Source organism: Anabrus simplex, chromosome 6 (assembly GCF_040414725.1).
Source record: "Anabrus simplex isolate iqAnaSimp1 chromosome 6, ASM4041472v1, whole genome shotgun sequence".
In the NCBI taxonomy this organism is placed as follows: Eukaryota; Metazoa; Arthropoda; class Insecta; order Orthoptera; family Tettigoniidae; genus Anabrus; species Anabrus simplex.
In genome coordinates this window covers 244,688,293-244,702,999 of record NC_090270.1, presented here as the reverse complement: position 1 = coordinate 244,702,999, position 14,707 = coordinate 244,688,293, and the positions used below count along the sequence as shown (strand labels likewise).

At 41.6% G+C, this 14,707-nt stretch overlaps 1 protein-coding gene across 1 annotated transcript in view; it reads left to right on the top strand.

The window, feature by feature from the left end:
• LOC136875953 (serpin B6) overlaps positions 1–14,707 on the top strand; it is a 177,103-nt gene that overhangs the window by 75,059 nt on the left and 87,337 nt on the right. Inside the window, exon 4 of the mRNA XM_068228277.1 lies at positions 11,263–11,442. Coding sequence (XP_068084378.1) covers positions 11,263–11,442 — 180 coding nt within the window. The remainder of the gene's footprint in view (positions 1–11,262; positions 11,443–14,707) is intronic.

Sequence of the window (14,707 nt, the reverse complement as noted above, 5' to 3'; positions counted from 1 at the left end):
AACATATACAGAAGAATGAAAGCTAAGCTGAGCAAATAAAACAAAATAACGAGTAATCCGGAAAATTCAAGTAAAAAAGAATGAGAAAAGTCATAATGCAAAGTTACATACTAACTGAAAACATAAGCAGTGCATAAACAGTACACACTAGATAACACATTAACAGAAATAAAAGTGTGGCAATAAATAGTTATCTATGTACAAAAGATAAAACCCTTTTTGTTGTAGGTGTTCCTTATCACTTGAGATGCCATTTCCATTTTCTTCGCACTCTCCTTAGTGGTATTTTCCGAACCATTCTCTTGCAATGTTTCTATTATTATTATTGAAACTAGTTAATAATTAATGTATGTACTGCATATTACTTAATAACTTCATTTCTTACTCACGTAAATAAAAATTCTTTGGCTTTGTGGCAACTGAAATGAACCTGCAAAATCCTTATTGGAAATTGCTCTGGGAAAAGATTTTTGAAACTTTGGAAAGTGATAGTCTTTAATATATAGCTCGGAATATTAATAGTCATAAAGTCTCAAAAAATATACTATACCCTAGTTTTCGAATGAAACAGTTAAGTTCAAATTGGCAGTTTGGTGGTAAATGATTCTCGGCCAAAATTCTTGGAACTTTGGTAAAAGTGTAGATCAAAAGTATCAATGGGCACAAAGTCAATTTTTTTTTTTTCGGATTACAAGCCTTTGAATTTAATTGTTGCATCTCGCAGATGAATGAGGATCGAACACCACCATCATTTTAAGGAAAATGTTTAAACCTAATAAAAGTCGTGAAAGCTCGCGTATGTACAGACACCGGCAGGTCGATGTGTATAATTCTTACAATTTCCTCGTTACCGCCCGGCACGCTTTTGAAGTCCACACTGTGGTCCACGTGAAGTCTGTCATTTACGAAGCAAGCATCCAATTGGTCAAGAGTAACGTCACCTCTCAGACAGCCGTAATTAAGTCATCTGCTATCGGTCAACGGCCGAGCTGGCGGGAGCTTATGTTTAACGTTTGAGTTGCCGGTCGTTAACGAGGAAATTGCGAGAACTGTACAAATAGAACAGGCAGCGTTAAGTGGTGAACGAATTCTTCCGTAACTAGCATGGCTTCAATGCTTTCGTAAGTCAACTAGAGTCGAATTGCTCGTATGTGGGAGGCACACGTGCCTGTAGAACAAATCGCATAAGTAACACTGTGCAACCTGTTAATTTTAGTGGGTATAAGACGTTTAAATATAATCAAATAATACAAAATATTATTTAATTCGCAGCACACTCGTAATATTAACAGAATCATTTTGACAGTTGGGGCTGGAGGGAGGAGCATTGCACGGTGCTGAGACATTCCTGCATTCCTTTCCCCTTCCCTTCACTTCCGGCTCACTTGTTCGTTTCAGACCGTTCTGTTGTAACTCAGATTTGAGAGGTTTGGCAACTTCATGCAACACGAGCTGGCCAGCAGTCTTTTCTCCATGGCAACCGCAGTACATCCGCGCGCGTTTCCATGGCAGTCATACCCCCCTTCTCCCTTCTTCGCGCCCAGGCAAGCAGTGAACTGACCTCCCTCTAAGAATCGTCAGAGTTCATCTTTCTCTATTATGACTATAACAAAAGCTTAAGACCACCAGCGAAAAATCAGTTATTGAACTCTTGGTCCTACATTTATGGTACGGATTGGTCAGCAAATATTTTGTGGCTTATTCGTGTTGATATGCAATTTATAAAAAACAACCGTTGACATATCGAATGAAGTTTAAGATTTATAATTTTTTGGAACATTTTCAGAATCTGTAAAACTACCACGCTTTGAGGTATAAAGACCATCCTGTTCATTAAACTACTGCAGGTATGAGTCTACTTAGATTTTTCTTAACATCTATCGAATAGAGTGGCTGTCTGTTAGGTCATCAGCCCATAGGCTGGTTGGATCTTCAGTAGTATTACTACTACCTTAGCGTACAGAATAGAAGGTGGCGCGACTCCCGGGGTAGCCGTATCTTTGGTCACGGCCGACTTGATGCGTCACTCTAGCTAGGGAGCGCAGGGAGGGCAGCGAGGGATCCAGTTGGCCGTGCTTTAGTATGGGTAGTAGCTGCGCCTCCTGACAGGCTGCGCAGCGGTTGATTGTTGCTGATCGCCTTCTAAACGCCAGTGAGTTTGAAACTTTCTGCAAAATAGTTGCTGTATTTTTTTAAATCCTTATTTCTTTGTGTTTAAGGATGCATGCGATTAAAAATCTATAGCGAAATAATATATACATGTACGTGTTCCGATAACCCGTGAGGAGGTGTTTAAAATGTACAAGCCTTCACAGAATTCTTTACGTTTGTGCTGTATAGTGAATTATAACCTTGTAAGTTCCGTCAAACAAAACTGCGTAAGGGAATAAATCATGTTGTTTTGCTCCCAGGTGTCAACTGGATTCGAAAAATCATCTACAGCAGGTAGGCACTTCTTTTAGACCTCCAAAAGCCGAGGATGATTTATTTAAATGCATTCCGAGAAAAGACATAAACTAACAAATAAGTCTCCGATGATTTCCTTCTTAAAACGGACTCGTTCCTGTTGGAACGAAAGTCGAAATGGCGAGAATAAGATGGAGTTTGAAACCTGGAGCAGTCCCACACATGTTTCCAAACTTGCCTAGATATCTCACGACGCAACAGAAATCTTGCAAATCTCCTCCGAAGAGAACTGTGAAAAAAAAAGACATACCTAAATCGTGTATCAAAATTTCATTAGTTGGTTCACCATTTATAGTACCTGGTACCTCCTATGATGTAGATAGTAAGGTCGATGCCAGCAGAGTTACTGCCAGTCTGAAACGCAAAGTGAAATATCTTCACAGAAATTTAGTGGGAACAAGGAATAAGCTACTGAAATACTGTTATTCCATCTCAATCCCGTTGTAAATGTAAGTAGAATTTCCTTAGTAAGAAGCAAATGTTAATAGATACTATGCTTATAAGAGATGCCAAACAAGTACAACAGGTATGCGATATATGAATTTATTCTGGAAAGCTTGCTTCTCAAAATTAAAACTCCCAAGGGTTACAGGCATTGCCTACGGCACGACTTGCTACCTCTACCTTCTGAAAACCATTTAAGAAACCTGTGTAAGGGGTTTAAATGCTCGTACGGCGCAAATACAAATGCTATCAATGCCATTGCAGGAACATTAAAAAATGAACAGGATGAAAATCAACGTTTAGGCGTAGTGATTTCCGATAAAGTTAAATAGAGGGAAGAAATTCGATTTAATTCTTCCTCCCTCAAACTGGACGGTCTTGTGGACTTACGTGGTTTAACTCCAGGGAACAAAAAGAATACCTTGGCCAACCATGCTTTGGTATTCTTGATTTTCCCCTCCTCCATAACTGGATCCTTTCGGTTGCGGGTTATGCCAGCAAAAATGCAACGCCTGGTGATATCTTGGCAAAAAAATCGTAATGAAAATGATTATACACTTAGAGCAAGCTTAGTTTACTATGTAGCAGGGTGCGTTGCCAAGCAACTAAAGAAAGGAATCAGCTGTCTGAAGTGTGCAACAATCTTTCGAAGTGAAAGGCCGTCGGACACAACAGCTGCAAGTTTCACTAACATGAAGGACTTTGCCTCAATAAATGCCTTTAGGTACCAAACTCACCCGCCCGGAAGTGTCGTCACATTCTTTTACAGGCCGAAGTAGTCGTTGAAAAGAAACTGTCTTCTCTCTCAAATTTGTGGGGTGATATATTATAAGAGTGTTTGGACAGCATTAATGAGATAGTTATAGGGCCGTGTGATTTAGGATGCTGTATGGATAATGAACGGGACCTTATCGTTTTTTTCATTTTATCAAGTGTTGCTTTTTCTTTCGCACGAAAGAAATTAGGAAAGAGCAGTCATCTGCGAAGTCTGCAAAATCGAGCAACTGACAGCTCTAAGTTACGTGGGTGAATTTATATTATATTATATTATATTATATTATATTATATTATATTATATTATATTATATTATATTATATTATATTATATTATATTATATTATAATTAATTTAACGTTCATTTACTGTAGTGTGCAGTAGTGAACGCTCTGTAATGTGGTGATTTTTACACATTCAGTTGTATTTTGATTCTTGTCACAATGTTTTATTTCCTTGTTATATGAACCTATGATGTAGCGTGATATTCCATTACGAACTCAACGAACGTTTGCATTTTATGTACTCACTGTAGAAAATTGTACATCTGGCTCATCTTGTCTAATACATCGTTGTGGAAGCTGTGATAACTAACATTCGGCTGATAGTATTAGTACGGTCCGCACTCAGCGCCAGCCGACGCTGGAGCCTTCTAGCGGCTGGACCATACAAACTCTACGAGTCACGCCAATTTTTATTATATACGCTATGCTAATACTACTACTACCGTTTCTACTACTAAATTGTTTTCATTCCTCCCGTGAAGGAGAAGGCGGGCCTCTCAGACGATCACGTCGTCTCTTAGGCCAGGAGGTTTGGGGTGGTGATGAAGATGTGTGGAGAAAATGAAGGGGTTGGTGGTCGTGGCCTATACTAGGAACTGTTCCGGCAATCGTCGTAGTTCAGGAGAATGGAAAACCACGGAAAACGATTCTAAGGACAGGCGACGTTGGGGACCGGCCCCTCTCCGTGTCCCGAATGCAGTGGTTTAGAGCCTACTTATCCTCTGCACTGTTGGTCGGTCGAACTGCAGAGCTGTCGGACTACGAATCAACCGTGGCCATTTGTAGGGGCCGAAACCTACTCTGCAACCACCGACGTAGCACCACCAAAGGTTATGCGGTTATTAGGAAACCGCAGAATCCCACGATGACGCCAAAACGAGGCCAGAAAGAGTGTATATTGTTATAATAATTTCGTGTGGCTATTTCTAGCCGAGTGCAGCCCTTGTAAGGCAGACCCTCCGATGAGGGTGGGCGGCATCTGCCATGCGTAGGTAACTGCATCTTACTGTGGTGGAGGATAGTGTTATGTGTGGTGTGTGAGTTGCAGGGATGTTGGGGACAGCACAAACACCCAACCCCCGAGCCATTGGAATTAACCAATGAAGGTTAAAATCCCCGACCCGGCCGGGAATCGAACCCGGGACCCTCTGAACCGAAGGCCAGTACGCTGACCATTCAGCCAACGAGTCGGACTAGTGTTTATTGTTGTAAAATACGAAAGATGGAAGTATCATACGTTCGCTTTTCTGCATTTGACCACACTCACTTCGAAATTCTGCAGTGACTGTAACCCCAAAATTAAGACTGTAGTCAGCGATAATTCTGAATCTGTAACATGCCTCGACCCCTGAGATCTGTTGAGCAAACCCTGTATATACTATATGAACTGTGCAAATTCGGTAACGGTATCTCATTCCAAAGATTTCTCAAGCATGTCTAAATACGGTGTTAGCCGTGGCCATTTGTAGGAGCTAGAACCGACTCTGCAAATACCGACGTATGATACTTTCATATTTCGGCTTTTATGGCAATATACCCTTATTGAATAGGCATTTAGAAAACTGAAGTACCAGTAGCCCTATACCCTGCTGTAGTTTAGTGAACAGGATTACCTTTGCACCAAAATGCGGGGTGCTTTTGTTGGTTTCCAAAATATTTGAAAAAAATAACTCTTAAATTTCATTCCATATTTCAACAGTTGGTTTTATAAGTTTTATATTAACACGAATAAGCCAAAAGATATTTTTTAAATCAATTAGTACAGTAAGTGCAGGACAAGGAGTTCATTAACTGATTTTTGCTGGTGGTCTTAAACTTTTGTTACGTATTGTAAAGGAAACTGCCATGCTAATAATAACTTTTCCACCACTGAACGAGGAAGGGATGCCGAGTCCAATAATCTCGCCCCCTGTGGCAGGCAGGTGACACTGCATTTGTTTACACAGAGCTATCATCACAGACAGCGTCTGTACATATTCGAGCTTTGAAATGTTTCATAAGGTTTATAATTTTCCATTACAATTGTACGGAAAGTAAATTCCTGTCCTCGTCACGAGCTGCTGGAGCTCTTTTTTATTGGCTCATTCCCAGTGGATGAGTATACATTTAAAACACATTCCAGCCTCTCCGTCAATCTTAAATTTCTGGCAGTACTGGGAATCGAACAAGGATCCCCCAAGGACGACGGCTAATCGGGCTAACCGTTACACTTCGGTGGTGGTTGTTAAAATGGTAAACGCTAGAAACTCGTTCTTCTCCGAGATACAGAATTTGTCAACTTCATGTGGCTGTAATTCGAAAAATATACATTTGTTGAATGTTGTGCTCGTGACTGGAGCACTCGGAAAGTGGGTGTACAGAGGGATGCTTCGCATTTCGTGGATGGACATAATCGAGAATTCCCAGGTGTTGGATCGACTAGGAAAGAAGACAAGTCATGGCCATGAAAAAGCGGAAGTTGGAATAATTCAGCCATATAATGCGCAATGATAAAGACAGAATCCTCCAACTTGTCAAATAGGGAAGAATACAAAGGCGTAGGAGACTTTGCCAGCGACGAACTCTTTGGCTGAAGAATCTTGTGGACTGGTACGGGTTGAACACGATGTCTTTCTTCCGCGTCACTGCATCCAAATTCAAGATCGCCCCGTTGATCGCCAACCTTCACTAAAATATGGCACATGAAGAAGTGCTCAGTTATACATTTGATCTGCACATTAAGGAGTATCATTGATTAAACTTTCAAGAATTTTGGCCGGGAGCCATTTACCGTTATAGTGTCAAATCCAAAACGGCTGCAATTCGAAAACTACTTTTAAAACATATACATGATGCTGGGCTGGGGTTCTATCTGGAAATAGTGTAAGCAATTTAGTGTGAATAGTTTTGCAGGGACAAGAAATCGACACCGCCGCAACCAGACAACGTTGCATGGATGGAAGAACGACGCCATTTTGGTGGACGGAAAGAAATGTTTTAGGAAGATCTTGATCTTGGACTATTAGCTCTATAACGAGAGGCAGTAAATAAAGCAATGGCGAATAACTTTAACAGGAAATCATTAATTAAAAATTCTGAAGACTGCAGAAGGAAGAGAAAGTTATATATTGGATAGAAATATGCACCCTGGACCAATCGCAGGTCATATTTCTCAAAATACGTATCTTACAAACATTTTGTGCTAAATCAGCGGCCATTCTCTTTGTACGTAGATATTGATAGGTGACATGGCATGGGAGTGCCGTGTGCTTTATCAGCTGCCATATTGTTGGGCGTAGATTATAATGCTATACATTAATTATTCGATCTATCGGAACTCTTCATCTTCCCTGCGGGTGGAGTGAATGGATGCATTATCTGTACCCCCTCCATGTCGTAATAGGCTACTAAGAGCAAGAAAAAACTAAAGAATATGTATTCGTTCTCTCGTCTTTTATCCCCCTGTGGGTAGGGGCAGTAGAATAACACCCACGCCTGTCGTAAGAGGCGACTAAAAGGGGCCCAGGGGCTCTGAACTTTGGAGTGTGGTTTGTTGACCACGGGGCCCTTAGCCGAGTCCTGGCATTGCTTCCACTTACTTGTGCCAGGCTCCTCACTTTCATCTATCCTATCCGATTTCCCCTGGTCTACTCTTGTTCTTTTACGACCCCGACGCTATTAGTTTTGCGAGGGCTAGAAAGTATTTCATTTTCACGCCCTTCGTGGCTTTTGTCTTCCTTGGCCGGTACTTTCATTTTCCGAGGTGTCGGATTCCTTCCATTCTTTCTCTTTGATTAGTGTTATATAAAAGATGGTTGCCTAGTTCTTCTTCCTCTTGTAAAAGTTCAAATCCCGTTACAAGCATTCATTTGTATTTTTATATCTGTATTATTATCATTATTGCTGTTGTTGTATTATTATATCTGTATTATTATTATTATTATTGTAATTATTATTGTTTGATTCATTTCTATAATCTGATTTCGCTATGTATTAATTAATTAATTGTCGCTAGCTTTATTATTGTATTTAATTTATTGTATATATATATGTAGATGTGTGTGTGTGTGTTAGTATTAAAATAATGTAAAGTAAGACTAACTGCCTAATATCAGATATGTTTTATGAAACTTTCTGATTTTGCAACATGTGGTGTAATATTGCTAACGTAATTGTCGAGTTATCGCTCTGTCATTGTATGCATTTAGCGATGAGATCATATTTAGGGAGTCCCTAGTGGGTCTGGGGCTATTTAAACAAAATATGCAACATTCGTAACTGGATGGGAGTGACATAATATCTATTTTGAGCTTTGACGTGGGTGTTATACCATGTGTCAACTAATGGCTATACAGGGTGAACTTTAATAAAACCGACAAACTGCAGGGACTGATTCCTGACTGGAAATGGAGGAAAACATGTCCTGCGAACATGTGTCCGGAAATGGACGGTGTGCGTGCAACGACAACAAATAGTCCCTGAACACAGTACACAGCTGTACACAGTACACGTCACAGCAGATGTTCAAAGTGTCCTCCATGTGCTACAATGCACGCGTTCAGACATCGTATCATGGATTGCCTCACTCTCTCGCACGTTCCGGCCTCTCGCCGAATAGCGTCACAGGCGTCGTGAACACTCTGTTGAAGGGTCTACACATCAGGAACTGGTGCAACATACACAACGCTTTTCAGATGTCCCCAGAGGTAAAACTCCTGGGGGTTTAAGTCCGGTGATCTAGGAGGCCATGCAAAAGGACCTTCGCGTCCTATTCAGCGCCTGGGGAAGATGTCATTGAGGTGTTGGCGAACTGTAATGCGGAAGTGGGGTGGTGCTCCATCATGCAGAAACCACATAACCTGTCTTATTGCCAAAGGCACGTTCTCAAGCAATCCAGGCAGAGTATTCTACAGAAAGTCCAGGTACGTTCCTCCGTTGAGGCGTTGTGGAATAATAACTGGTCCAAGTATGTGGTTGCCAAAAATCCCTGCCCAAACAGTGATGCTGAACCGATGCTGGTGAGACCCTTCAACCATTCCCCGGGGATTTTCTGTAGTCCACTGATGACGATTATGCAGAATGACGATGCCATTTATGGTAAAGTTTGCTTCATCGGTAAAGAGGACCGACGACGGAAATCCCATAACTGTGATGGCGTGGTACAATAACCATCGAGAAAATCCTTCCCGTAGAAGAAAATCCGCTGCTGATAATCCTTGCACTCGTTGCAGGTGATAGGGATAATAGCGGTTGTCATGCAGGACACACTTAATCGTAGTCTGTCTTACACCATGTTGGCGGGCCACTTGCCTGATCTTGTACTAGGGTTCGTCTCAATATCCTGCAGGACCTGTTCCTCCAGATCTGGTGTACGCACAGTCCGCCGCCTCCTGCACGTTCGTCTGTCTGAAAGGACCCATGATCGCTCAAACGTCCAAAAATGGCTTGAAACGTTGTGTGATGTGGTTGGTGTCTGTGAGAATACTTGTTTTGGTATAACCGTGCTGCCTCACGACCGTTTCGATGGGCTTAGCCGTACATAAACACCATCTCGCCTTGTTCCCTACATGAATACCTGACCATTCTGCTTCCAACAGTATCTGCAACAGAAGAAAAGCACTGCAAGTAGCCATCAGAGAAAATTTCATTTGTCCGTGCCCACTACCGTCGCAACGATGCATTTCCGGACACACGTTCATAGGACATTTTTTCCTTCATTTCCAGTCAGCAATAAGTCCATGCAGTATGTCAGTTTTATTAAAGTTCACTCTGTATATATGAGCTGGATCCTATAGCGGCAGTCATTTGGATGGAGAGTTTTGCCATGGAGTGTTGTAGTGAGATGGTAGTGGGGAGTCATTTGGATGGTGAGAACACAGATGGTCAGTGAGTCAGTTGGATATTTCAGTTGGTTGGAAGCAGGTGGCTGGAAGGAGGTGAATGGAGAGAGTTGCCATGAAGTCAATTGGAGTCAATTGGAAGGAGACAAATGGGGAACAGTGACCAAATGGATTATATGTTCGAAGTCTGTTTCGTGCATCTGTTCGGACCGGGCGAGTTAGCCGTGCGGTTAGGGTCGCGCAGCTGTGAGATTGCATCCGGGAGATAGTGGAGACGAACCCTACTGTCGGCAGCCCTGAAGATGGTTTTCCGTGGTTTCCCATTTTCACACCAGGCAAATGCTGGGGCTGTACCTTAATTAAGGCCACGGCCGCTTCCTTCCCACTCCTAGGCCTTTCCTGTCCCATTGTTGCCATAAGACCTATCTGTGTCGGTGCAACGTAAAGCAAATAGCAAAAAAAAAAAAAAGCATCTGTTCGGTTGAGTTCTTGTGTCATTTCGGTGGCAGCCGAATATTGAGTCGTCGTAATGCAGATTAACAGTCATCAGTGAATTACTTCTAAAGTTGATTGTGAAGTGTAAATATAATTTCAAGCCATGCTATATCTCGTTTTTGAAACTAAAAGGAGACAACACAAAATTAGGTTTGAGATACCTACAGCGGATACCAACAAAAAGAAATACAGCGTAATAACACTCAAAGTGTTCGAGGTACAGTCAAGTGAACAGTGAGGGATACATTTCTTGTATAACTTTTTAATGTCCGGTCAAGAAGATTTCAAATTTAAAACCTAGAGTTTCCTTCAGTTATAATGCCAGTTTTATATTATCTTTTGAATTATCGCAGTAAATTTCATTCGTTAATGTCAATTTTTAAAGAATATATTTTGTTTATTATCAAATATATTGATTGCTTCATTTCTATAGTAGATCAGATAAACTCACATTTTAATGGGGAAACCGAACGCTAATTTCCTTTCCCCAGTACCTATATGTTATGCTGTCAAAGGAAGCTTATTACCTCACACCCTAGAGATATTCAAGACTCTCATTCTATTATCGTTACATCTATTTGTAGCTGGCGCCCATCAACAATTGTATGTGTAGGTAAGCAGGTAAGTACAAAGTGTGAGTACATAGTCCGACAATTGAGTATTTTATTTCATGAGTATTTTAATATTGTTTCATTTAAATTCAGTTTCATATTTTTAATCAGTGAGTGATAGTCACTCTCTTAAACCAAACTCACCACCACCTCTCGTCTTTTAACCCCCAAAACGTATCCATGATTCTATGCTTTTCCGTGTAGCGGAGAGATTTACATATATCTTTCCAATTTTTTATTTTGTGCCCTTTGGCACTTTTGATCTACACACTAAGGACTATTATTTACCGAAGTTCTCAAGAATTTTGGCCGATAGCCATTTTTGGTAAGGATTCCCCGGTGTGCCTTACGCATAACTTTGTTTCGCAGGTGCTGAAATGGAAACCCGGGAATTGTGTGTTCAGTCCATTCAGTGCGATGGCGGTGCTGGGCATGGCTTACATAGGAAGTGCGGGAGAAACAGCGACACAAATGGCAAAGTCTCTGAGATTACCGGGGCAAAAGGATGCAACAAAGGCAGGTTTTAAGAGTGTACTAACACGACTTAAGGTAAGTGGACAAAATGTTGGTGCCATTTCTCCTTTTTCTGGGAGAAAACTATATTATTTAGCTTTAATGTTAACAGCAATTTAGCCACTAGTGCACCGATGTAACATTACACATGATATCAACGCGGTATGTTGGTTATTCTGCACTGTTAACAAGGGAACAGGTTTGGTTGAACAGCACTAGTTGGAATGAAACTCGGTAGATGGTCAGTTATTGCACCATAACATCCCAGCACGTCTGCTGTTGTTACAGAGGCTGTGCGCAACATATCAAATTGAGCGATTCTTAACAAGAATCCGATAGTTTCCTAGTTAGTTCGTGGACTTCGGTTTGCATCGGAGACTGTGCGAATGGGTACACATGTGGTTCTGCCGACAGTCCGCCAGCTTATTCAAGAATGGGATTGACGATATCTACGCGATGACATTTATTTATATAAATGAGTGCATTTATACAGTGAGTTTCTCTCATCGATTGGCTGGCAGGAGCGCCCAGCTTATCTGCCTCCCGTTGACTCATCACTGCCCGCTCTGCAGCACAGCAGCAAGGACAGCTCTTCTCTCACTTTATCCGTGCATGACATGAGATAACAATTATAATTAATAAAATGAATAATTAATAGTTAAGAAAATGAGCTTATACCTTGTGACAGGAGATGTTGGAAATGTTCTCCTCCTGCATCCACACATTTCTCCGATTCACAAACATAAGTTCGTCTTCCGTAATTGAGGCTATTTCTCTCCGAAAATGATCTTTCAGTTCGTCCAACGTGTGAGAGTTCCTTGCATACACTTTATTTCTTTAAGCTCCCGCATAAATGAAAGTTCCAAATAGTTAAATCTGGGGGCCGTGATAGCCGTCTTCAAAAATTTCCTCATTTACGTTTAATGTGTCATTAGCTCTATGCGCGGGGGCAGAGTCTTGCTGAAAATATCCATTTCGACGGTCAGTGTCAGTCAGTTCGTCGAAAAATGGTTTGAGTACTGGATCCATGGATCTTTGTGTCTTAAAAAAGGATAGGTCAATTTTAAAATTTTCCTAGCCCGCCATGATGAACTATTCGACACTCCGGCTTCTAGTCAAAGTCGTCTTAGGGATTTTGTAGGCGTATGTTCTGATCTTTCTTTGATTTCGCTTACTTTTTCCTCGTTACGTACACCTGTTTAACACTTCGCTTCTTATCGAATAAAAAAACAGTTCCTCTCAATTTCTTTACGAGCTTCCGTACGATCTCCCTGTGTGAGGACGTACATATGAAAATTGTGTTACAATTTGCCGAACGACTTCCCTTAAAGACTCTGTTTTCACACAATTTCCTCTAGCGTGTACAGATGTGGAGCCATTATGAGAATTATACCCCGAAGTAAGATTTCATAACTCAAGAACAGTTGGAGCGACAGATAAACACTTAATACACGTTCTAAGCACGGACCTGAACTGCGAAGTGCGGGCATTCCCGTGCTGTCGCTGCGCTGTGTAACGGGAACCGATTAGTCAACGGGAGGTAGATAAGCTGAGCGCGCCTGCCGGGGGACCGATGGCAGAAACTCACTGAATGTTTAGTATAAGTTTGCGGGTGTTAGAATTTAGAATAGCAGCGGTATTTATCAGCTTGTAGTGTTGCATCGCGACTCGACTTTTGGGGTCCAGTGCTTCTGTTGTTTTTAGGTGATTATATTTGTAGAAAAAGTGAGAACATACTATTGGAAAAGGTCAACTTGGCGGGATTTCATTTTCTTGGCTCAGTAGCTTTACTTTATAGTAGTTGGCTAGAGCGTCTTATATAGGGTGGGGCTTGGGATGTGAGAAGGTTAAGGAGCCTGTTTGGGTTTGATTGGGAGGTTGTGAACTGATGGGGCTTGGTAGGGGCGATTAGGTTTGAATATTGGGGTCATGGGTTTGCAGTATAAGCGTGGGAATGGAAAAGAGGGATGGAATGTGTGTTCATGTGTGTGAGGTGACGTGTCGTGTAGTACTGCAGTGTGCTCTAATTGCCTTCTTTATGATTGGGCATCCAAGAATCGAAGCACCATGGCTGCCTTGGCAGTTGGCACACTTTGCCTGGTCCCTAGATATCTTACAATCAGTGTGGCTGTGTGGACCGCCACAGGTAGAAATATAAAGTCAGCACCGTAAGGATTGTAACATAATATGTTAGTTTCACAGCTGCTATGCTTACCTATAAATGATTCTGGAGGAGAGATGTGTTCGTTACTCTTGCCAGGCAGAGATGTAGAAGATTACGACGTCACTCCCACTAATGAAATGAAATAGCGTATGGCTTTTAGTGCCGGGAGTGTCCAAGGACAAGTTCGGCTCACCAGATGCAGGTCTTTTGATTTGACGCCAGTAGGCGACCTGCGCGTCGTGGTGAGAATGAAATGATGATGAAGACGACACATACACCCAGCCCCTGTGCTAGCGAAATTAATCAATGATGGTCAAAATACCCTACCCTGCCTGGAATCGAACCCGCGACCCCCTGTGACCAAAGGCCAGCACGCTAACCATTTAGCCATGGGACCGGACAGTCCCACCAATGAAGAGACAGAGATTTCGTTACCAACTACTGCAGAAGGAGAGAGGCTAAAGAGGCTCGCAAAGTTTGAAAGTGTCATGGCGTCAGACGATAACCTTACACTTTCTCAATTCCTCCTTTAATCTCAGGACTTACGGCAAGAAGAAAAAAAAGGCCATTTAGTAGCTGTAACGTATTTTTGCACATACTGGCCAGTCTCTGTCACGAGACCAGTGGCCCTTTCGGGTCCACACTCCCTTGAAGAGGATTTTTTTCTATTGCCGCGATTTAAATGAAGGTCTACTAGAAATTGCCTCACGTGCAGAAAAACGCTAACAACATATCCACACGTCTTAACTTTCAGAAGTGAAAGATCAGACTATTTTTTGCGGCATATCCCATCATATTACGACGGATCATTTGAGGAATATTTAACAAATTATATTGCGCAATTTCTCTTATTCATTCATTAATTCATAAATACTGAAATACTGCATGGTTCTGAGCTTTAGCACTCATGTCTCTTCACTGTAACTGCCTTAGACCTCTTCACAAATTTCTGAACTACATTTATGCTCAAGGTACTAGCCTTGTTGGACGTGTTTTGAGGTATAATTTACTTCCAGAATTCTTTTTTGGGAAGCTTTGATATGAGTTGAGTTTTGTCCTTAACAAATAGTCTCACAGTCGGCATTGCTAAGTGGAAATGATTCTGTCATATGTAAGAACTTTACCAGGTGATTGCAC